The sequence below is a fragment of the Alosa sapidissima genome, chromosome 6, assembly GCF_018492685.1.
Source record: "Alosa sapidissima isolate fAloSap1 chromosome 6, fAloSap1.pri, whole genome shotgun sequence".
NCBI lineage: Eukaryota > Metazoa > Chordata > Actinopteri > Clupeiformes > Clupeidae > Alosa > Alosa sapidissima.
This window is the reverse complement of record NC_055962.1, coordinates 19,549,905-19,574,774: the sequence shown is the minus strand read 5'-3', so window position 1 is coordinate 19,574,774 and position 24,870 is coordinate 19,549,905. Positions and strand designations below refer to the sequence as shown.

At 43.6% G+C, this 24,870-nt stretch overlaps 2 protein-coding genes across 8 annotated transcripts in view; both read right to left on the bottom strand.

Annotated features, from left to right (window-relative positions):
• Positions 1-1,055: 1,055 nt before the first annotated feature.
• Positions 1,056-6,660, bottom strand: tmem200a (transmembrane protein 200A). 5 transcript variants are annotated; one of them, XM_042096175.1, is made up of 2 exons: positions 6,120-6,660; positions 1,056-3,151 (listed from the first exon to the last, which is right to left on the bottom strand). In XM_042096175.1, exon 2 carries the CDS (start codon positions 3,134-3,136, stop codon positions 1,604-1,606), a length of 1,533 nt encoding a protein of 510 aa, XP_041952109.1. In that variant the 5' UTR covers positions 3,137-3,151; positions 6,120-6,660; the 3' UTR covers positions 1,056-1,603. The 5 variants fall into 5 exon arrangements, with proteins under 5 accessions (XP_041952109.1, XP_041952110.1, XP_041952113.1 ...); XM_042096176.1 differs by having other exon boundaries at positions 1,056-3,148; XM_042096179.1 differs by having other exon boundaries at positions 1,056-3,148; positions 6,624-6,645.
• Positions 6,661-12,910: 6,250 nt separating this feature from the next.
• l3mbtl3 (L3MBTL histone methyl-lysine binding protein 3) overlaps positions 12,911-24,870 on the bottom strand; it is a 45,190-nt gene continuing 33,230 nt past the window's right edge. For all 3 annotated transcript variants that reach the window (XM_042096164.1, XM_042096165.1, XM_042096166.1), the window contains exons 19-22: positions 24,005-24,096; positions 18,221-18,381; positions 17,540-17,602; positions 12,911-14,833 (exon numbers count right to left, since the gene is read on the bottom strand). In XM_042096164.1, coding sequence (XP_041952098.1) covers positions 14,690-14,833; positions 17,540-17,602; positions 18,221-18,381; positions 24,005-24,096 — 460 coding nt within the window. In that variant the 3' untranslated portion in view covers positions 12,911-14,689. The remainder of the gene's footprint in view (positions 14,834-17,539; positions 17,603-18,220; positions 18,382-24,004; positions 24,097-24,870) is intronic.

Here is a 24,870-nt window from a genome sequence, read left to right as displayed (position 1 = left end):
CGCCGACCGTAGGGGAGCGAAAGTGGGATCAGTCAGAATGAGAGATTCACAGGGCGAGTTATCTGCCCTGCATGGGGTATACACAGGGTGAGTCATCAGACTTCCGAGAGCTGACTGTGCATTCAGGTCTGCCCCGTCAATCTGATAAGGGGAGAAAGGCACAGAGGCTAAAGTGGCTGCTTAATCCTCTACTTGGAGATCGGTTGTGCCGAGGCATTTAGTCGGAGCACTGGTCTCAAACACCTTGGCAGTACATGGACTTAACAGGCTCAGTTAGCTGACTTGAGTGTATTGTAATCAGGTCTGAGCAAAGCTGGAAGCAGGGTCAGTCACCAATACAAGAGGATTGGTTGCCCCCGATTGAAGGACTTCATGCTTGATTATCCATCCCATTCCAGTCTTTCGGTAAATGTAGATGGAGCACACACAATTGACAGTACAGTGGACCAAATGTGAATCCTCCAGCGAGCCTGAAATATTTTGGATGGACATTAGGATGGACAGAACCCATAACCCATCCTATAAGATATCCATTCCAAAAGTGTATTGAAGCTGTCAAGCCTTCTAAGGGCCTATCAAGAAAAAGTCCTCACTTCCAAGAAAACTTCCATTACAGAAATGTCCTGCAATATATTTTTTTTTTCCCCTCATGAACATGATTGGATACTTCAGTGAAAACAAATCGGCTTGGGTCACAGCCTCTTCTGTCTCATCGGAGCAGATAGATCAATCACTATCTGGAAGCACTTCACTTGATAGTCCCCAAGCAGCCATTGCTGAATGTGGGGAAAGAGATCACTTCCTTTGCCAAGAGCAATCTTTCCACTACCTTCTCACACATTCAGTAGAGAAAGAGGGAATACGTGAGAAGAGGGATTAAATGAGCATCCTGCTAAGAAAAGCTACAGCATTATACAGAACATGACACTAATCATGTTTAAGTCTTCATTGTTCATGCAGGTGGGATATTTGCCTGTTATGAAAGAGCTGAAACAAAGCAAACTTGGGCTTGTCTGATTGCATAAACAAAAAGGCTTCATTAGGAACAAGGAAGATGAGAAAACATTTCATCTTTATTTTGAGAAACAGATAAATTATACATTGATGACGCTTCAAAAATAGCAGTGTGTTTGAACAATTAATTATATACAGCCTCTGAGCAAAATACCTTGCTAACTCTGATACAGCACACAGATAGTGTTTAAAAACAAACATCTTCCTTCTCATTTAAAGCAAAGACAATGGAAACATTATACATTACAACACACCAGTTATAACACTGTTTGTCATTTGCCCCCTTAATAAGGTTTTAATTCACATTTCTACATGAATTGTTAGAGGTCTTCCCAACAGCGGCCATGTTCCACCCATGTAATTTCAACATTGTTTAGACTTTTCACTCATTCATGGCTACCTGAGCAGTTCAGTGAAAGTACCTACATATTACACCAATGCAACATTGCTACGGTGCACTGCAAGATAACATGAACATAAAACCCCCCAAAACAATCACTTTGTATTGCGGCAGAATCTTCCTATCACAAATAACATGGACAGATTGTGTGTATTTGTGTGTTATGGCACCTGTGAAAGCATGTCCATTTTAAAACCTGGTCTCTGAAGTCCCTCTCTTCAGCGAGCTGCTCATGAACTCGTCGTGCTCGAAGCTGAGGTTGTTATGGGATCTGGAGATCATCAGGAGCTTCTCCTTCTTGGTGTAGTCCCGTTTGATGGCCATCGGCGGCACCAGGAGCCGGTCCATCGGGTCCTCCTTGTTCTCCAGCTTCATGTAACCGCCTTTGCTGTTGCTACGGTCCAGTCGGGGCCAGCTGGGGTGCTTGCGCTGCTCGGTCTGGACGGTGAGGGTGGCGTGACCCCGCTCCAGGTCCAGCGACTTGGAGTGGGCCGACAGCATGTGGATGGAGCTGTTGGAGCCAAAGTCCTTGCGAGCGGCCCCCGGGGAGAGGAAGCGACTGCTGGCCGACATCGGGGAGAGCGAGGCCTGGGAGAAGCAGGAGGAGAGTGACGAGTCGGTGGCCGAGTTGCTCCTGAGGAGGGTTACCGTCGGAGGCTTGTAGGCTTTGGCGATGTCTGGCATAGGCACGGTTAGGGACTCCATGGAGGGTGGTCGGGAGCCGGCGTGCACCTGACTCTCCAAGTCCTCAGTGATGCTGTCGATGTCTGGCTCGTCGATCACGCAGTTGTTAAGCTTAATGACCGGCAGGGTGAAGGCGCTGATGGAGGACGAGACGATCGAGCCGGTCTGGCACTTCTTGGAGCGGTCGTCCCATGGCCGGCCGCACTCCGGTTGCAGGCCAAAGATGGATCCGGAACGTTCCCGGTAGTTGGGCCCGAGGTGACTCAAGCCGCCCTTCGCCTCGCTCAGCAGGCCCTCCTCTTCCTCGGCCGAACTGGCGCGTCGCGAGAGCCGAACGTCATTACCGATGCCGGAAAACGAAAGCAGCGTGTTTGCCGCTAACCGTGAGGCACACTGGTTCTCGTGGTGATGGTAAGTCCTGGAGACCTCATGCTCCGCATAGGGCCCTGAATACGCCGAGCCCCCGTTCATGAACTTGTGCTCCTTGACCCTCAGGCTGTGGATGTCGATGACGGTGGAGTACATATCCCGCATGTGGATGATCTTTGTCTCACGGTCGCGGTTCTCGTGAAGGATGGCGTTGGCGCAGATGAAGATGAAGATGCCGATGCCCATTGTGAACGGCCCCAGCATCTTCATCTTCTCTGAGTGCAGGTGCTGCTCGAAGAACTGCGCCACCACGCCGCCCGGCTCTGGCTTCACCCTAGACACGTTGCCGCTGGCGCTGACGTCGTTCGTGGATGGCAGCCTGGCACTGGACGGGCGCAGATGAGGCTCCTTGTGCGGCCAGTAGCCCAGCACGGCCATGGCGATCCCGGCCATCAGCACCAGCACGCCGAGGACCAGGAAGAAGCCGGACGCGGAATAGAGCCGGATCTTCCCACGCACTACCACCACGTCTGACCGCGGCTTGCGCTTGGCCTTCTTCTTGTCTGCATCCGCCGGCTGCATCTGGATGGGCAGGTGATGCTGGGAGCGGGCCGAGTCCTGGCGCTTCAGTGCGGCCAGTCCTGTGATGACACCCCCAGTTGCTATCATCGTTGCTCCTGACTTCTGCCAAACACACAAACAAACAAACAAAGCCAGCGGTTAGCAACAGACATTTGTTTTGTTTACCCTTCCTCGATGTCCTTGCTCTAAGCGAGGACAGAAAAGCCAGTAATCTGACAGTGGGTGTTTGAAGTGCATTAACCTTGAGGAGACTTGATAAAGCTTCAGCGTTAAGGCGGCATTTCTTCTTAACTGCTGTTGGCAACCAGCATCAGTTCCAAACGGGTTTCACTGTGTTTGATTACAGATGACGGCATAAGTGTTCCACAGCTAATTCAACAGGCACAGTCGCTGGAGGCCAACACTGCTATTTATTTATTTTTCTTTTTTCTTTTCACAATCGTCACGTGACACTTGTTCTGGGCATGTGATTTCTATTTCAGATTAAAATAATAGCATCCCTCTGTATTCCAAAACAAGGACCGGATGATAAATTGTCTCCAGATTTAGCTGTGAAGACAGAAGTGCACATTTTAAAAATGGCCTCGCTGTTTTTTGCAGAGCAGAGCTGGCTGTTCCTCCCTCTTCCTGGTTCACCTCTCACAGTGATTACCCAGCATCTTCCCAGAGCCAGCTTTAGTAATACATGACTGGAATAATCTAAAATATGCATATGACTCAATCACTGACTTTAAAAACAAACTTAAAACATATCTCTTCAAGATGGCTTATGGACTGACTGACTTTTACTTTTATTTATTTTTTATTTATTTATTTATTTTTTAAGATGACTATAATTTTAACAACCTTTTTGTGAAGTGACCTTGGGTGACATGAAAGGCGCTCTAAATAAAATGTATTATTATTATTATTATTATTATTATATAACCAAAAAACAACAACACAACTGTAGCTAAGAGAATATGTTATGGACAAGACACAGTGTGATTGTGCAAGGACAGTCAGATATCCATGACCACATGACAGTGGGTGGTCTCGCTCTCTGGCAGTAGGACAGATCCACTTAAAACAAAAACCTCCAAAAGCCACATTCAACACTTGAGATTCCTGTACCATGCACTGGATCCTCTGACAGACTGAATCTTATTTTTTTTCATCAATCTAGCTATTCATTTTTAGTTGAAAGAACATCAAAACAATGAGTTGACTTCCTCCAGCTGTTAGACCGCACGAGCCTAGGCTGTCTTGCAAAGCCTGGTGTTGCCTTGTCTCATTGCCCACTGAGGTTAGGAATACCTTTAGGCGAATCATTAACTTTGTCACACTTCAGCAATCCTAAGAGATCTGACGGGGCGTGAGGATTGTATGGTTTCCCATGGAAACTGTCTGCTATGTGGCCAGGTGAGACGCAAATCACATTTCAGGTGTGATCGGGATTTGGAATTACAGTGAGGATCCAGGTAATCCCTGAGTGTTAAAGCATGAGGTGATCAAGTCTGGACGTTGTACAGTGATGTACATGGACCCACACATATTCCACATTTAGATACATGAGAAAGACAGACGTGCCTAGAGGGGCATTCCATGGGAAACAAAAGCTATTGCTTATAAATATATTTACAATATTCAGTAGCTGTTTTGAAAACACAGGGGTTATTTTCTGGCAGCTTTATAGTAATTTAGCCACTGAGAGCCTAACTTTGGGTGCTAATTATGTAACTTTTATAATATACTAAGTCTAGAAGGTAGTGTTTCCAAGACCGTTTTCACAGTTAAGCTTTTAATCAGCCCGTGTGGGAGGCTTATGGATGGGGTCAGCAGAATGGGCTCGGGTGCCCTGATGTGTGTCCTCTGCTGGGGATAGGTGTAGGCGTTTCACCCTTTTGATGTTGGATTCAGCACAGCAGCAGAGAGCAATAAGGTGGGGGGGAGTCAGTGTCTGTGCTGGGAAATAAGGTGCTTTCAACTTCAACTGTTAAATTAACTCCCAGGAAAGCGAGAGCTTCTCAGGAGTAGAGGCGTCTTATCTGCTTTTCTTTTCAGCTTCCCTGAGTGGTAGTTGTGAGCCTCACTTCAGCTCTTGTGGAAGAGGTGCTATGATGAGAAAAATGGATCAGTTTTTGTAAAGACTGACTTGGCTGGTAAACTAAGGAAAGGGCTTGGAACGTGACATTGTGTGCCTGCAGTGCATGAAAGGAAAGTCCAAAGGATGTCCATGTTCATCTTTTTAGACATGTTCTCATCATTTTTTCACCTTTGTTTTGCAAATTATTGCATACATCTCTTTGTGCATAGATTTTCTGTAGTGGGAAATGTAGTTTGATAACAGTGCTACCCTTCCAATGTCCACCATGGAAAACTACTTGCATGGACTTATAATCTTGCACATTGTCTGGGCAAACAGCTCGTGGTTACATTATAAGCCTGTTATTACTGAGTTATATAGGACATAACACTGTCACTGCGAAACCAGAGCCATGGAAAGCTATTTAACTTCTCTACTCTGGCGAGTCGCTATGATTGAGATCAACGAATAGACATAGCAGACATCTGCATAGTAGAAGACTTAGTTTTCTTGCATTTCTGAAATCCTCATCCTAACATGCTAGGCACACTAGTAAGCGCCTTTCGCTGCCTGGCGCGGAGGAACCGTGTCACTGCTAATGGGAAGTGGGGACGCTCGTGCGCTCTGAGTGGGAGGAAGGACTAATGTGTATACATTGAATACATTGAATACATTCCAGGAATCCATTTGGACAGAAAGGCATTAAAACGACACACAGAAACCCTGAAATGAACATTGCTGATCGTTGTATTAAGCTAAAACACATGTTTTAACGTGTTGGCCCAATACTCCGTGGATAGACGAGAGGGTAAGGTTCCTCGAATGTAGCCAAGCAATCACGGGCAAACAATGAATAAGACTGAATTGCAGACACTAGCACGCCCAAGTAACATTTTCACGTGTTGAATTGAAAAAACTGTTTATTATTATTGTTATTATTATTATTAGTCTGCGAGAAGTCGTTGTTTAGTGTATGTACAACAAGTAAAACTGTTAATGACTTACCAAATAAGAATGCTACTGGTGTTTTTTCCTATTTAGCCATTGCGCAGAGAAACTTGGAATGCAAGCCATGTTTTCGGTGCTCAGGGTCGCCTTAATGAACCAAGTTGTATTCCCATTGAATGTATTTAGGTGGTTTAATGTTAAACTTCCATTTCAGTGGATATGTACAGCTGCTTCTATCTGAAAGACGCGCACCAGAGATGGTCACACTGATACCAGTAGTACCCCATGGCTTCGAAGCGCACAGAATCGGCAATATCCTAAGACATTCGTGCCTGAATAACCCAGTACTAAAAGTAAAAAAATAAAAGTTTTTCGAATATAAAAAATTGGATAAGCTGTTTTCCACCCAAAGAAAAGTAGTGGTTGTCGTGACCAGTTGTCCCTACAATGTATTCCTGTACTGTTTACGCAGTTTTTAATTGGACATACAATAAAAATGTAATCCAAAAGAAACGGTAATCCATCAGAAGCAGTGTGTTTAAATTCCCCCGTCTCACTCACACATGCTGAAGGGCGGTGAGCTCCTTACGGTGGTCTCTCCCTCTCTCTCTCAACTGTGCAGCTGTTTAAACAAGGACAGTTGAAGCTGCCTCTGTTACCCCACGTGACACACCACTATGAGTGACGCACAATGAGATAGAAAGGACGAAAGAAAAAATAAACATGCCAATGTAAATATAATTCGCCTGTAATTTATTCACGCTGAAGTAAATGCGTATGCGTGTCAGCACAATGCAATGCCATAATGCTCAGGAAATGCGTCTACGGCATATGTTGTGGAGGCTTCACTATCCATGAAACCACAGCGCGGCACACATCCTTTCAAGTGAAATTAAATCCACCAAACTTGCTCCTTTTGTGCTATATAAAGCAGCGGTAATAAATGCTTTGGGCTAAGCAGTTTACCATTAAGCTATTTTAATGAGGTGTCATTTGAGAATTGTGGTAATGTCAGACTTGTATGTATGTACAGTATTGTTTCTGTTTCATTATATGTATGCTTTTCATTTTTTGGAAGAGTATTAATTAAAAGAAAAAAAACATGGGATATTACAAAATACACACCCAATACATATCCTACACACACACACACACACACACACACACACACTGCATGAATATGATGCCATGGCAACTATAGAGTTAATTGCTTTAGATCTCCATCTAACCCCATGCAGCTGTCAGAGTCTCTGTCATTTCCTGTGTTTATGCTATCTTACTTCAGTGACCAGAGAAACATTCTCACAAGGAGAGAGAAAACAAACTATTTTTTTGCATTTTGTCGTTAAAAGGTGTCTTCACATTATTTTACTGTACTGTAACCTAATCATGCCCTTATACATAAAGTACCCAGGAAGGAGTACTTTTTAATGCCCCTCATTCCCGGTTCTTCCACCCCTCTGTTTCTTGTTAGGAAGTCTCTTGCATTGTTAAAATGCTGATTGACAGGACTGGGATCAAGAGGGTTTGCCCAGGATTTATTTTAAGATTATCCAATTGGGCGAGACCTTATAGAAGGAGGGCTTTGGGCTCCACACTAGTCCCAAAAGTAATACGAGCATGTAGGAATGCTGCAGTACCCCAGTCACTCTGTAACACTTCTGCCAAAGCGGCCCTGGAAATATATGACTCTCTGACCTGACCTCATGCAGAAGTGATGCATTTCAGATGACTGGAATAATTGGACTGAAAGTATGTGTCTGTGTGAGCGTGTGTATGTTTGTGTGATAGATAGATAGATAGATACTTTATTGATCCCCATGGGGAAATTCAAGTATGTGTGTGTGTGTGATGTACGGGTGTGTGTGTGTGTGTGTCTGTAATGTATGCGTGGGGGCGTGTGTGTGTGTCTCTCTCTCTCTCTCTCTCTTTGTGTCATGTACGTGTGTGTGTGTCTGTGTTTGTGTGTGTGATGTACGTGTGTGTGTGTGTGTGTCTGTAATGTACGCGCATGCGTATGTGTGTGTGTCTCTCTCTCTCTCTCTGTGTGCGTGTCATGTACGTGTGTGTGTGTGTGTGTGTGTGTGTGTGTGCTGAAGATTAAGATGGGAATTGCACCACTATGGCAACCCTACTTACAACTGCACTGGATGAACGTGTGGATCCAGCCGTGCTCATGCATGATATCCCTGTGCTGATCTTCTTCCATATGAAATTCAAATGAGCAGCGCCACAGTGAGTTAGGCTCCTCTGTCTGAGCATTCATACATATACAGATATTATCACACAAAGGCAATCATATGCCAATTATATGCCCCCCCCCACCCCCCACACAAACAAACACATACACACACATACACATTATTTTCCATCAAACAGAGAGGAAACAATGCTGCATTCTGAAACACAATTTGCCCACGTGGTGTGCACGATTGAGTAAATAGCAAGGCATGGCTGATCCTCATGTTTTCATTGGATTCGGAGCATGTGTACTCTCAGTGTGCCAGTGGGGAAAGTGTCACGAACCACTGAAGCGTTCTGCTGCTCATTTCCCTCTGAATTCCAATACATGACCTATATGCATTCGGCACATACATGCATGCACACACACGCACACACACACATACACACACACACACACACACACACACACACACACACACACACACACACACACACACACACACACATGGCCTGAAAATCATATCCTTCAGCTGCTGCAAGAAAAGGTAAATTTCTTCCGGAGCAGTATAAATGACCAGTCATTAACTCAGAAACGCTGAACTGTGCACCATGGTGGTCATCGCATAAGTTTGAGCTACGCGGCATACTGCCAATCAGATAAAATGACATCGTTTCATCCAACATTTCTTGGCACCGAGGTTTATTTTTAGTAAGACCCACAGATGAACATTTCTCACAGGTGAGGGAGGTGGTTGTTGGTGGTGTTTAACCCTTAAAGGAGTACCGTCACACCGGTGTGATGGGAATGTTGAGAAATGAACGTTCTAAAGAATATCTGGGTTCATTAAATTCAACATAGAATTTTAGAACCTTCAATTGTTGCGGAACTTAGAATGTTCAAAGGGTTAAAGGTCAGAAGCAGACAGGTAAATCTCTTCTGTGGTGGTGACTAGCTGAATAGACTCTCCTCCCAGAGAAAGGAATCCCAGACTACTGATTGTGTAGGAGTGATCACAGCAGAGAAAGAAGACCATATATGAGAGAAAGCAAGAGACCGACAGAGAGAGAGAGAGAGAGAGTGAGAGAGAAATGTTAATTATGGGCAGTTCAATACAACCGGGAAATAAGGAGCATAGGAACACAAAAAAGAGAGGGCATACAATGAGTTTAAGATGCCGCATGTTGACAGGGGGGTATTGTGTCCAGATTAGCACACCTAATTAGCATTCTCCATGCGTTTGCATATGAGGCGAATGACATTAGCTGTGGTAATCAGTGTCTGAAGCCCTAAAAACAATAGTGTCTGATGAACGCCCCATCAACCATTTCTTCAGCATCATAACCACCGTAGCCTGCTATCCTTGGAATTATTCAGCGCTGGTTTAATGTGCAGGCGTAGTAGAAGTCAGCCTAATCATGGGAATACAAATTGTGAGAGCAAAGAAGCACTAGAGCTGGCAGTGCATTTGTGGATGCTTCACACAACTGCTTCTGATTGTGACTGTCTCAAAGAAACCGTAGGTAGCCTGCTCCCAAACATCATCTGTGTTCCAATTCACATACAGTACTTCTGTACTTACCATACCTAATATGAGTGCACAAGCCAATGCACTTGTAAGTACAGAGGTATGCGAATTGGAACACAGCTCTGATTACCTCTTACTCTCCTTTTCTTTCTCTTAACTGGCTCTTATTGAGTCCTCCTTAGAGTAATCCTGTGCCCCACAAAGTACTCCTAAAAATGAAATTAGATACTCTTTTTGAGAGGATTTTTGGGTGTCGGTGCTGTAGTCAATTTACTTTATAACGCCTGTGTGAAAGTGTGGTGATGTGCAGTAATGAAATATGGGATATAATTTCACCATATTATAATTCAGAGTATTCCAATATCAGCGCACATGCATTGGCGTCAGAAGAGGAAAGAAGGAGATGATGCCGATGCCATGAGAAGTTGAGGGGTGTGTTGTGTAGCTAGAAAGCAAATGAAAAATATTCAGCTGAAAGGAAATATTCCAAGTCTGTATTAGACTACCTTATGCAGTGTCCCAGCTTGGTGCCTGCTGATGTGGCCTGCATCACTGACAATGCTGCTCCACCGGAGACCTAGTGATGAAGCGGCTATGTCACAATGGGGGAAAGCAGACAGAGATGTGCCTCCCAAGTGTAAGTACAAACAGAGATTTTCTAATGAGGAGACACACCACTCAAAAAATCCTCCATAGAAATGCATGGGGCTAGTTTGTAACGCCAATACAGCCGTTGTCTACACATATCACACCCCTTCCTCGACAAAATGTCGACATGTGAATACATTGAGCCAATCATGTAGTGTGTTGTGAAGACATCGTGCCAGTCATGTGTTGTGAACTCGACGCTGGAGCAAGATTGGTGTCGTGAAGCCTTGCTCACGTGCATTTCTGCCGAAGAGGATCCCCGATGAGTGTCCAAAAAGCGTTGCAATATGGCCGCCGAGTGGAGGGACTTGCCTAAAAGGACTTTGGTACAAACAAAGGCAGCACAGTTCAACAGTCAGTGGAAGAGAGCGTTCCAAGTTCATCATTGTTTTGTTCCAAGATGAGTCACGTCATGTCTCCATTATGTGTCTGATGGCGGTCTACTGTGCACAGCTGTTCATTTTGTATGTGTGGCATGTTGATTAAGTCCTGTTTTAGTTGATTGTGTTAATAATTAATGTGTCCATCAGTGTGAGGGATGCCCTGCCACACTATTAAACCACACATGTCTGATATTACAGGCATTTGCCAAAGAAGAGCTACTGTACACTACTGTCATTTTGGAAAACCCCAGCTCACCACTATGTGTATTGACATATTATACAGATTTATGTAAGTAAATACATTGTAGAAATCTTGTAGGTATCAAGAGTTGGCCACATATATGGTTAAATAGATGTGACAATACACTAGCTAACGTGCTTGGAAACATCATATTGACATCTTCTCTTTACTTCCAGTGTTTCTACTAGATCATGGCCACTATCAGACAGTAAAGCCTGATAAAAACCATTTCAGCACAATACGTCTAAAGAGCACCTCAGGATAATTCTAACTGCTCTGCGGTAAGCAAGTATTGAAAAAAAACACGCCTCTTCAATAATGCAGTCGCCTTGAGATTTCACAATAGTGTTTTTGGTGTACGCTCAGAGACATATCACAACAAGCTCTTTACATTGGCTATGCTGAGTGAGATAGAGAGAGAAAGCACAAACACGCTGAACATGTCGTACCAAAACAGACAATGACATATAAGTAGAGAGAGAGAGCGAGAGGGAGGGGGAGAGAGAAAGAGAGAGAGAGAGAGAACACATTCTGATCATGTCTGTTAGTATTTGGAGGGGCGGCTGGCTGGATTTTCATGGCTCTGCTTTTGAGCAGATGCACATGCTTATCTCGGAGGAGAACGTTGGGACGTTGCCTCCCAAACATATCATGCTCCAATTGAGCTTCAGCCACGGAAACTTGGCCAGCTACAATCACAGTAGGAGTCACTCTTTCCATACTGATAGCTTCAGTGTTCACAGGCATATCTGTGATGTGATGAGATTGCAAAAGTTTTAGGAAAATATGGCAGAGGTACAAAAATGTGTTGTTATAGGGATCAAGATGAACAGAATGTTTCAACACTGCTATGTTTTGTATGGAATGAGACAATGATATTATATATGGAAAGTTAAAACCAGATTAAGGGAAAATCAAAAACGTGTTCGGCCAAAAATCTGGACTGGATTCAAACGGGAAGTGACTTCATTCAAAAGGCATCCATAATGTGTTCGTTCCCAGGCACCCGCCTGCAACAGACCAATCACAGAGATGAGCGCTCGGATATTGTCTCCATGGTGATGATGGTGTGTTGCTGTGACAGCATAGCAGGGCAACATCAGCACGACAGGTAAGAGCTGTGATTCCTGTGGTTAAGACAGACTTGACAGTACTGACATTAGTACTGACCTTCCCGATGGAAATCCCATATTCAAAATTATGATTGGAAAAACAGCTAATTGTGATAGTTCTAAGAACTGCATTGCACTCAGTAAATTCTGTCAGAGTATGTGCACACACAAGTATCAGAAGCTTTCCCCACCTTTAACATTTAACCTCATCACTGGTTGTTTACATTTTGTGTCTGGAGTTGATGTAAACTGAGAAAACATCAGGCCTCTTTCTGGAGTTTCTTTCTCCTGTTAACATTTCAGGGAAATAATATATATGTGTGTGTGTGTGAGAATAAGAGAGAGAGAGAGTGCACCTGACCTGCGGCTGCCTCGAGTCAAAATTAAACTTAAATATTCCAGTTTAGAGGATCTCATCCAAATTTAAAAACCCATTTCAGCTTCCAGTGAAGTTTTAATACTTCCTAAACCACGAGCTCCATTTGTCATGCTAGTCACAGCGTAATGCATATTTGCTACAGTTTCATATCTCCAGCACAGACAAGCCAAGGACATTCCTCTCTGTAGAACAGTTCTGCCACTAAATCAGGTCCATTCTCTTGTTCTACTTGGCATTTGCTTGAGGCTGGACATTCATGTGGGCAAACATCAGAGTGATCGGACACATCTGGCTCATGCACACTGAAAACCCACTGGAGGTCACAGCCAGTGAGCCTCCCTCTGAAATCTGGCCTGAGTCTTCATGACAAATGTATACAATGCAATGATTGATCATTCAATCTCAAATGACATCAATACAAACCATATTTCTTAATCAGATAAAATCCTACTTCGGAGGAAAAGATGATGAGCACACCATCATTTCCTTGTGTTGCTGTAGACATTTCCTTGTGTTGCTGTCTTTTTAAAAAAAGAAGAGAAAAAGAAGAGAAAATCTGTACGGGCAGAAAGAAAAATTAGTTTTGTAATGGGGTCGTTGCTCTCTACAATGGGGGTGTCATCTTTACAGGGTAATGAGGAGATTAGACAGCCAATCTGCCAGATCTCTTGTGTTAGGGAGCAGACTCAGATGTGGGGTTCCAATTACCGCGAGTGCGACTTACAAGGCCGGACACAGCGTTGAGTTGCCACCGTATTTATTTGCAAATCAGTAGAGGGACGTGATACAGGCTACAGCTCCCTCCCCTCCCCCTCCCCTCGCTTCCTCCAGGCATGGCTTCACATCCGCAAAACATTCTCACGCTGGTCCGAGCGTAATCGGCATTAATAAATAAATAAAAAAAATGGCATATGAATACATGTAGTTACAGACTAAAGGAAAGATATAAAGGAAGAAAACATCATTTCTTTGTGTTCTCTATGCTTCAATCACGCTCACATGGAAATAAAAATAGCATAGTGGCGTCAATGGCTCAAGAGTATACAAAGGATGTCTTTTTTTTTTTAGCTGTCTGTGGTTAGTGGGGCTAATTCCAGTAGCTGCTGTGATGAGGAGTGGTTGCACATACACATGGGATAGCAACCAAACAGATTCTGGCTTCATTTAATTTTGAAAGCCTGCTGAAATTCTTTTTATATCTACAGTACAGTATAACTACATTGGAGAGAGCTACTAAGAGTTGCACATGAACCCTAAAACCTTAGTGAGCACCATCTAGGGCACCATCTTAAGTCCCTAGTGTGTATCATTTACATTATATTGGCACATGCCTGATGATTAAATTATTTCCAGTATATTCTGCCTGGGTGAGAGAATCTTCTGTTCTTTCTCAGCCCTAAAATGACAACAACAACAAAAAGGGAAAACATAAGAACAAAATGAAAAGGAAGTGTGGCTCTAATGTCATGTTTTTTGCCTCAGGAATAGAGGAGGGATATTTTCCATCACCCTCCTTTTAATAATCTACTTGCCCTCTGTGCCCCGCCATGCGGAGGAAATTATCTGCCCGCTGCTTCTGTTTGACTTGTCATATTGCCCCAGGAAGAGGCCATTGAGGCTGTATTCATCAGCTCTACTACAACAGCCTCATATTCATGGCCTTTAGTGCCTACCACCAGCTGTGGGATTTCAATATAACCTTAAAACAACCAAAGGGCACATACCGACCAATAAAAAAATGCTTAAAGAAATTATGTTTGTGTGAAGTGTTTTGCTTTTTGAAAATTCTTTAAGGGCAGCCCTTTCTACCCACACTAGCCCTGATTCTAAAAAAAAAGCACATACTGTATACCTCATTAGTACAGTGAGTAGGCATAATGAATAAAACTTAATTGTTGCCCTCATATACTGTATATACACAATGAATTTCAACTGTACAGGTCTATGAATTTCATGGCAGCAGAAAGAAAAAAACAACAGTGCAATATACATGTGCATTTTTCTCCCTCTTCTCCTCTTGCATGATTCAGGATCTTCTTCGAGGAAGAGTTCTTTTGTGCTTCTTATTTTTTTCCCCCTCATTTCATTCCGGAAAATTCCACCGCCAGCTCACTGAGGCCAAAAGTGACCGCCCCCCCCTTCTCGGCCTGTCTCTCAGAGTTCGTTGTAGGCTGAGTCTTCGGCAGTCTTGAACATCAAGATTGAATTGTAGATCTTTAAGGCAGGGCCCAGCTTGATGCTAAGGATCTTCACCAGGTCCACCTGGGTGAGCAGCAGGAAGGCTTCGCCATCGATTTGCTGAAACAAGAGAGAGAAAAACGGAGGGAGGGGGAGAGAGAGAGAGAGACAGAGAGAGAGAAAAATGGTCTTGTTATACTGTATTGCTCTGTCATTCTTACTATCCAAACAGTCGTGCTAATAAAACAATTGAATTAAATTAGGAGAGAGAGAGAGAAAAAAACAAGGCACATCAGGACTGCTTTATGAGGTAAGAACATGCATGTTTTGAAAGAAAATATATGATACTTTGCTCCACTAACACACTGACTTTTTTTTTGTTGCTAATCTTACTCAGTGCCCTGACTCAACAACTGCACCCATTACATAAAGCTAAATGATATGAAGGCCTGTATGGACCATTTTGCCTTTCCTGTTTTCAAACCGAAATGCTCTCTTAAACCGTTTCATATTTTACGTTATCCAATAGAAAGAGCTTTGTTGTTAATCCACCATCCTGATCTTAGAAGAAAAAAAATGCGTGTGGGGATAAGTCTGAAAGTTTGCTATGGTTTAACGCACAAATCGAGGGCACTTCAAAGCGTAGTTGCCCGAGATTAATACATCAAGCCATGAAAATGTTGCCGGCTTCATTAGAGTAGTCAGATATGCAGAGGCTGACTCATCTGTAGCCGTACAAACCGTCTCTCTGTACTGAACCATTACACCCAAGCAGCCAGTAATGAGACTTTTCCTCTACTTCACAAAAAAGTCTAACAAAGTGACCCAGAAAGACACAGTAAAAAAATATTTTATTTAAATGTTTGTTCCTTTTAGATGTTAAAATATGACTAATGAGTATTTTCTATTCGCCAGTATGGACAAGTGATCATAAGAAAATAAGAAAAACATTCAAATGTCCAAATGTATTCCTCCTTATTATACCTCACCCTTATTATACCTCACATCAAAATCACAGAATTGTTATCAGCTTGAGACCTTTCAAGTACAACAGTAACAAGCAGCTGTGGACTTAACAAGTGTCACAGAAACGCGTTATATTCCATAATGACCGGCTTTTTGATGGCACAGACAGAGGTGATAAAGAAGGGTCTCAGCATGTATATACTGTACACCAGAAATGTAATTACATTCCCACTGGAGATGGAAGACAAACTATTGATCCTTGTATTGTATTCACAAAGCCACCAGCTTATTAGTCAGCCTGTGAGGGTAGTTGTGCCTTTCTGATTGACGAGAAGGGTCTTTTATGTCTCTCCACTTTTCTCTGGTCTCTTTCCTGGACCAAATGTGACTGATCAGTACTGAATAGAGAAAGTGGGAGCACGGTGAGGGGTAAACACTCACACACTCTCCCTACGCACAGGCACGAGTGCGTCCGTAGGGGCTGCATTAGTTCCCCATTAACACACAAGGCACAGAAAGGGCCATTGAGCAGCGTACAGCGAGCACTCCAGCCCAGACAGAGGACAGGACACTGACGTCTAGACGCAGCAGGGCGGCCAGGGAGATAATGGATCTGATAAGATCGTAAAACTCACAACCCGTCAGCTCATGGCAGCAGGCTGAGTGATGGTGCTTATGTGTGTAACATTACTATGTGTGTGTGTGTGTGTGTTTGTGTGCGCGCTTGTGTGTATGTGTGGGTTTGCTGTACAGCAATATATTTTAGGGTACTTGGATTTTCAACAGATGACGCAAGTGTGTTTTCTAACATTTTCAGACCCCTGGTCTCATAAATGTGTATGAGAGAGACTATTGTGATTCTGCACATGATGAGAACTCAGAAACTCTAATTACAAGTGTTAATCCTGTCACATTATTACAATATTAAAATGACTGTATTACACAATACAGTCACAGAAATTATTATGCCAACAGTGTCTAAATGAGACATCACATTGAATAGGACTAAATTAAAGAGGGGTGACTGGGGCTGAATGGAGATGACTACGTGTTGACAAGTTCACATGTTCCAGTCTGGCAGCCGCTCCACAATCCAGAGACATGCTGCGACCCAGAGGGAGGGAGAGTAGAGAGCGCGTCGCAGACATCTCCGCAGAATTATTTAAGCCTCGCCGCCCTGAGCGCTCTTTAAAATTCAGTCCCATAAGAGGGAAAGGCTCTTTTTCTTTTGATTGAATTATGCACACACACACACACACAGAGATACACACACACACACACAGGTCACAGTGACACACACACAGACACAAATACATACACGGGCACACACACAAACAGGCACACAAGGCATTTGCAATATTGCATACTATGGGGACATTAAAAAAGTCCCCACTTCAAAAGTGATGTGAGACCACAGACTTTTAGATGTAAGTGTGTACTTTGTGCACAGTAGTGTTTTGTTTACTCGTTCAGTTGGGGCCTTTGGCAAACAAATGGCTCTGTTTATGTGCAGATGAAAGTGACCATGAGTCATTCTCAGTGAGGTGTGTCTGCACCTATCAGGGCCGGTGGGTAGGGGGTGAGGGCGGGGCATTTGGAGTGAAAGCAGAATGGGTCTTCGCACACTCAAAAAGAGTGGAGGACAGTGGCAATCACAGTCACGGTCATTAGCTGATTCTTCTCATGCATTTTTGGCTAATTAAGTCTAGCTCTGTCATTTCAGTTCACTCACACACACACACACACACACACACACACACACACACACACACACACACACGCACACATAGACTGTCACATACACAAACACATAGGCTACTAACTCACTCTCTCACACACATATGCAAACAGTGAACATACCTCTTCCCTGAAAGTGCGAACTTGCTCCTTGCACCCTGGCAGACCCTGAATGAACTCAGTTACCTAAAAGACAAACATAAGATTAATTATATACTCACACACATATTTTTGATCACCATCATCAACCTCATCATCATCCTTAGCTGTAGTGTCAGCAGCTGTTATAGTCATGATTTTTCTGAGCAAACGTTACTTAACTGTTTACGCAACTAATGAACCCAAATCATTATTATTCCTGTCATGAGTTGAATTATACTCATTCAGAGCATATCATTATCAATCCAATCAGTGCAATCATCGGGAAAATCGCCAGCACATCCCTGAACATCATTAGTCTCACCACAATCACTTCACTATCAGCCAGGGGGTGGAGGATGAAATTTCCAAGCTAATCAGTTACTTTCAATGGCTACTTTAGAGCACTTGTGAAGAACACACACACACACACACACACACAACACACACACTGTACACACACACACACACACACACACACACACACACACACACACACACACACACACACACACACACACACACACACACACGATTCACCCTCACTACCTCATGACAGTACTCAAGAACATAACTACTAGACCACACGTCAGAGCTACACAACCCTCAGGGCAATGTTAAAGCCCTACTCAAACACACACACACAGACACAGACACGCGCCTTACCTCCTCCACGCTCCAGGCAGCCACTTTGGTAGCGGTGATGCCAGCTACGGTGGGCAACAGCTTGCTGTGCTGGTCCCAGCAGTGCGGTGTACCCGAGGTGGGCGAGAGCGAGCCGGTGGGCATGAAGACGGACTGGTGCAGGGCCTGCTGCAGGCTTAGGTCTGGACAGGAGAGAGAGAGAGAGAGAGAGAGAGAGAGAGAGAGAGAGAGAGAGAGAGAGAGAGAGAGAGAGAGAGAGAGAGATTACTATGGGACAGAGGTTGGGTTATCTCAAATCACCTCTTTTGCAATCAGAAAACACGGATGTCTCCCGTTTGGTTATTAAGCAATGATGCAATAATGGGATAATAAAATCACCAGGTCCAACGGCTTTCAGAGCTGCTCGTTTTTCTCCATAGACAGTAAAGTAAAATTTAAGAAAATTGCCTTTAAGAAAATTGTCATCCTACTACTCACTTGTTGCCTCAACCCAATAAAATCCTATTTTTCGCTGAAGCCTGGACGTTAGACTACCCTTGATTGTATCATCTGGCTGCACAGCTACAGTAATTAGCCTACTCTGTTAAACGATTTTGTTTTACTGTTTCTAAAATGGAGGTGATGGTGACATGGTGTGCAAGTTGCGAAAACCGGCTGGCTGCGTTTTTTGATGAAAAAACTGTTGGACCCGTGACGTTGGACTTAAGAACCGGATTCACACTGTACCTTCATTGCTTTCTTTATTGTGCGTCACTTTGGACAAATGAATAAATGTAAAATTCTGCTTTTCAATGATCCTGAGAGAATAACCATTGAAGGTTTTTTACGCAAACTTTACATGCTTTCAAAGTCATGTGTCAAGAATCCTGACATACAGCAAACTGCTAATGTCAAAACTCTGTTCACAGAATCATCACAGAATGATAGAGCTAAAAAAATAATAGATAGAGCAGAGCAAACTCAACCAAAATAGCTGGAAGGGAGTTAGAGACACTGATCAGACACACTTCTTGGAATGAAATCATACATCAATGTTCACTTTAAATATTAAAGTATAATAAAGATTTAATATAAATATATAATACTGCATTGCACAGTCATCATGTCATGAATTTCTTATACCAAAGCATCGTTGCATGCCGTTGCATAGTCAATTTCATCATTCATGCTGGCATATCTACTAAGAGCCTGGTCTGCTGAAGGCTAGAATCATAGGACACGCCGCAACATGCACACAACTTCACCACCACTGGGTCTCGTGGTAATGGACAATACACCAGCACGAGTGTAAATATGTAAGAGGACAAGAATAACCCCACACAGCACAATGCACAGTCGACACACTGCACAGCAGTTATATTTTCATGAGTTCAAACTTTTCATGTATGGTATACAACCACATTTAAGACATCATGTTGTTGTCTGTCCCAGTGTATCATGAAGCCAACAGTAATCCATGCTTTTATTACATGTACATGTTCTTGAATTTCCCCTGGGGATCAATAAAGTATCTATCTATCTATCTATCTATCTATCTATCTATCTATCTATCTACTTTTATTACAAATGGTTCAAAATTCAGCAGCTAGACTTTCAACTCCCAGAGCTCCCGTCCTGCCTCAGCTGCACTGGGAGGTGAAAGTAGGCAATGGCAGATGAACATTTCTAGTAATGAACCCTTAAAAAGGAGACATAACTTCTGTGATATGCCTAGACTAGACAGCTGAATTTCTTCAATTTAGATTTTACTGATGCTTTTTAACGCTGCTATTTACATGGTCTTCCTATTTTCACTGCATTAATTGTAATATGTGTTGTTGTATCTATCTCTTGTGAAATCTCATTTTTTACTTAACTCTAAATCTCTGACGTTTTATTTACTGATTTGCTTGTTTGTTTGTTTGTATTATTACAACTTTTCTTTTCTCTCTATTATTGTGTTATAAATCCTCCAAAATGTAAAGCACTTTGAGCTGCATTCTGTGTATGAAAGGTGCTATACAAATAAAGGTTATTATTATTATTATTATTATTATTATTATTAGACTAGACTTTCCCTCTGCCTACAAACTTGTGATCAGTAGAAAAGCTGTCAGAGAGTTTGCACAGTCATAAGAAGAAGAGAGTAAGAGAAGAAACCAGAGAGGAAACGGAGGCCAACCCAGGTCTTTAAATATATGGGTAAGACTAAGGAAATGGAAACTAGCTGATATTTCATTAGATTAGAAGAGTCCATTACTTCAGACTTTCTTCGCTGTTCAAGGTTATCGACTCCCAGGCTCATTTAGAGTCTCCTGTTTATTAAATTTCACCACGAGAGATGAAAAATACGCTTCTAAGAAACCACTTTTCCACACAAGATTTACAAAAGGTGTCCTTGTCTGGCACTCAACTTTTGTTCACACTTTTTTTCTCTCTTTTAAAGTCACCTTCCCTACTTGTACTTCCAGTTTTTTATGAATCATAATGCATGGCCTTCCGGAAACTTCAGTAAGTGGACAATACATGATGCTTTAAGCTGGACAGAGGAAGTCTTTTATTTTGCTGTCAGCAGTACGCTTGCTAAGGGGAGAAGACATCTTGTACTGGCCAAAGCGCGGTTCCCAGCCTCTCGTCCGACAGCCAGGGTTACTGATGAGAACTGGACTGAACTCGTTTGAATTTGATACGGGATGAGAAAGACTTATTTTGAGTGAGTTTATTTTTAAGTGTTTGAACGCTAAAGGCAAGGAGCCCAAGTTTCAAAATCAAAAGAAACACACACACACACACACACACACACACACACACACACACACACAGAGGGAGAAACAATCTCAAACGAGACTATTGTGCACAATATTATATAATGTGAAATGTTTCGACAGATTGGGGGCTGAATAACGTTGGAACTGGATAGCCTTCAACTAATATTCTGTGAGAAATCTCAAACGATAAGCATGAAATAACAATGACGTCCAGCACAGTGAGGTCATTTTTCTCTCTCAACAGACACAGCGAAATGCCTTGCCTGGGAGCGACTGTTTGAGAGTGAACTCCGTGAACCCTGACAGGTGTCTGTTTATTGCAGCCATTACGGCTCTGATGATATCTGCCATTCATGTCATTCACAAACACTTGGATGGAGAGGTTCTATTTACTTGACTGCAATTTCCTCACCATGGCGCCCCAGTGAATCATTGGGATCACTGCATGCTTCCCAGTGCTGGATATGCATCCATGCACTTCAGATTCAACACACAGTACGAAAGACGCATAGGGTCACTGCAGCGAATCTAACCATTAAAATGGCATTTTCGAGATAAAGAAAAGTTGTACATGCACTTTCATTCACATTCACAGAGTTCACTTTCAGTGTCTCCTGCAACCCTTTCAACAAACCTGCTTATATCTCTGTTCCTATTCAAGTCCATTTAATCCTCACACAATAGCAGCCCCTTAACTCTGCCCTGTAATCTCCTATATGTCAGAGACGGTGAAAATATACGAGCCCCTAATGTATCTTCAGTACAGCTCAGCTGTACCAAAAGACTAAGCGAAAAACAATGCTACTTTTACCTCAGAAGCCATGTGTGCGTGTGTTATGCAATGACTGTTATGCATAAAAAAAATGCATTTGGTGTAAAGGGCACTGTGTGTAGAAACCATAGAGTAAAATATGCGCACGTTGTTATCTTTTCCAAACAGCTTTTACAGGGCCAGCACTGCAGATGCTGATTCGGTCAATACTGGATAAGAAATTTCGAGAAAAGAAAGAAAGAAAAAAAAAACCCAGGGCCAGGGCCATTTGATGCCCCCTTTCAACTCGAAGCTTTCATGCACTGCTGGAGTCTGACGTGACGTTCTCTATCCCTCTCACTCTCTCCATCTCCATCTCTCCCTCTTTCTCTCGGGGAGGAGGAGGGACTCACTTCGGCCCCTTGGAGCAATCTAATTAGGAGTTCCATGGCCTTTCTCTTCACTTGACAAAAGGCCCACACACACACACACACACACACTCACATACACACACATAGATGAGCGGCCTTGAATGTTCTGACAGAAGCAGAGACACAAAGACTCATCTCACTCAAAAGACTCAAACTCATCTCAAACACACACTCACACACACACACACACACACACACACAGATGAAATGACCATGGTTATGAAAGTTCTGAAAGAGGGCGAGACTCCTAAAGAGCTTCATGTCAAACACACACACTGAGGAATGTACGGAAAGGTGAATGGCCTCAACAAAGACACAAACAGAGATGCACAAAGACTCCTGTCCTCTCTCTCTCTCTCTCTCTCACACAAACACACACACACACACACACACACACACACACACACACACACACACACACACACACACACACACACACAAAGCCCAGTCTCATACAGAAAGAGGCGTAATTCTGGAGGTATGAGTCACTGAAGACAGATAGAGAGGACAGGGAGACAGAGAGAGAGAGAAAGAGAGACGAGAGAGAGAGAGACGAGAGAGAGAGGGAGAGACGAGAGAGAGAAAGAGAAAGAGAGAGACAAGAGAGGGAGAGATGAGAGAGAGAAAGAGAGATGAGAGAGGGAGAGACGAGAGAAAGAGGGAGAGACGAGAGAGAGAAAGAGAGATGAGAGAGGGAGAGACGAGAGAAAGAGGGAGAGACGAGAGAGAGAAAGAGAGAGATGAGAGAGAGGGAGAGATGAGAGAAAGAGGGAGAGACGAGAGAGAGAAAGAGGGAGAGACAGGGAGAGAGACGAGAGAAAGAGAGAGAAGCAGGTGTGCATGCCAGCAGCTAGGCAGGTGTGTAGACTGGGCCTGGAGAAGAGACTGAGCTGCTGGCTCCTCCAGCACCAACCCTGAGCGATGTGGGGCCACGAGGCGCGACACCTTACAGGTGCTCTAAGCGATGTTACGCCGTTTCTAAGCTAAAACATTTTTTTTCACAACCAGCAAACTTTGCCTCACCATACGCTAGCTGCCTGTGTCCTGAATATCACTGTAAAAAAAACGCAGTCTCTGTGGACAGCCCAGGCTCCAAAAACAGCAACGAAAACAACTTGGTCCAGCCTGGGGGGTATTCCAAGTACATGGTTTAGTGACAAACTGAGTAAGTTAACTCAGAGTAAGTGGTAAACCTCCTAATAGAAGAGCTGTATGGCTTCATTCTCCAAAAATGGCAACAAAAACAGCCTGGTCCAGCCTGGACCATAAAAACATAACAAACTGTTCCAGCCAATCACTGACGAGATGCACGTTTAGGAGAGTTTCAATTGCATGGGAGGGAGGGGGAGGGAGTAGCGAGCTAGCTCTCTGTTTTGTTTGAACATCAACAGAAGTGACGTTACCCAACATCGCTTAGTGCAGCTTAGTGAAAGCTTTTATGGATCTGAAAGCTTTTATGGATCAGGGGATGGAGGGATTGAACAGAGCCGACGAGGAGGAATGTAGTTCAGAGATCTGCCCAGATCTGGACACTGAGGGGATTTATTTGCCGCTGAAGTATTGCAAAAGCTAAAGGTCGACTTTAGTACAGTACAAAAGTGAAAAAATGCTTTGATGGTTATGCACACCGAGATGGTCAGACAGTTCTTGGGAGAAATAACAGATCGAAGAAATAACATTAGCTTTTGTGAAGGACATTGTATCAGTAGCAGCAAACCGTACACACATGCACACAAACACACAAAAAAACAAGCTCAAAATAAAGAAGCTTTCTCACTCTCTCTCTCTCTCTCTCACACACACACACACACACACACGTTAAGAGGAAAGATCCACACACACACACACACACACAGCTGAAAATGAGCGAGCGTACCTTTGGTTTCGTTAATGGAGGACACCTCACTCTCCACTTCCTCCTCTTCCACTGGCTCCTCGACCTTCTTCTGCTTACAAGGACGCCCCACTCTGTCAGAGGAGGGGAGAGAAGAGAGGAATGAGGGGATGAGAGGAAGAATGAAAGAAAGAGAAAGAAAAGAAAAAGAAAGAGGGGATGGGGATTGAAAGGTCAAGAGGGTCAGGTGGCTGTGGAGAGCTCCCAGCCAGCCTTGTACTCGTGCAGCTACGCTACGCTCACAGGGGGGCTAATGGAAAGACCATTGAGTACTAGGAACTAATACGCACACACACACCGGTGTGCACACCAGTATGTCCACATGAGCAGACACATGCATAAGCACACACATGCATAGTCAGACAAATGCACAGGTGTCAGTGAGAGATCTTTCTCCTTCTTTCTCTCTCCTCTCTCTCTCTCTCTGTCTCTCTCCTATCTCTCTCTCACACACACAGGTACCAAGAGCGATCTCTTTCCCTCCGTCTCTGTCGGTCTCTTTGTCTCTCTCTCTCTCTCTCTCTCTCCGTCTCTCTCAGACACAGACACATTGACGCTCTCGGTTGCTGGCTGAGCATGTTATTTCCAGAGCTGGAGCTCAAAGCTGAAAGCCCTCAGATCCCTGCTGCTTAGCCAAAGGCACAGGCTCTCTAGGACTGCTCCTGCATAGACATCCTACCGACACCATCCACACAGTAGCACCCACATGGTACTACAGCGCAGTAGCATGTAGTACAGCACCAGACATGCTCATTCAATCAAAGACCCTCCACATTTTTTGTTGTTTTTGTGAGATAGATTTGATATATGGCACACAATATGAAATTTTGCTTTATATAGACTTTAAT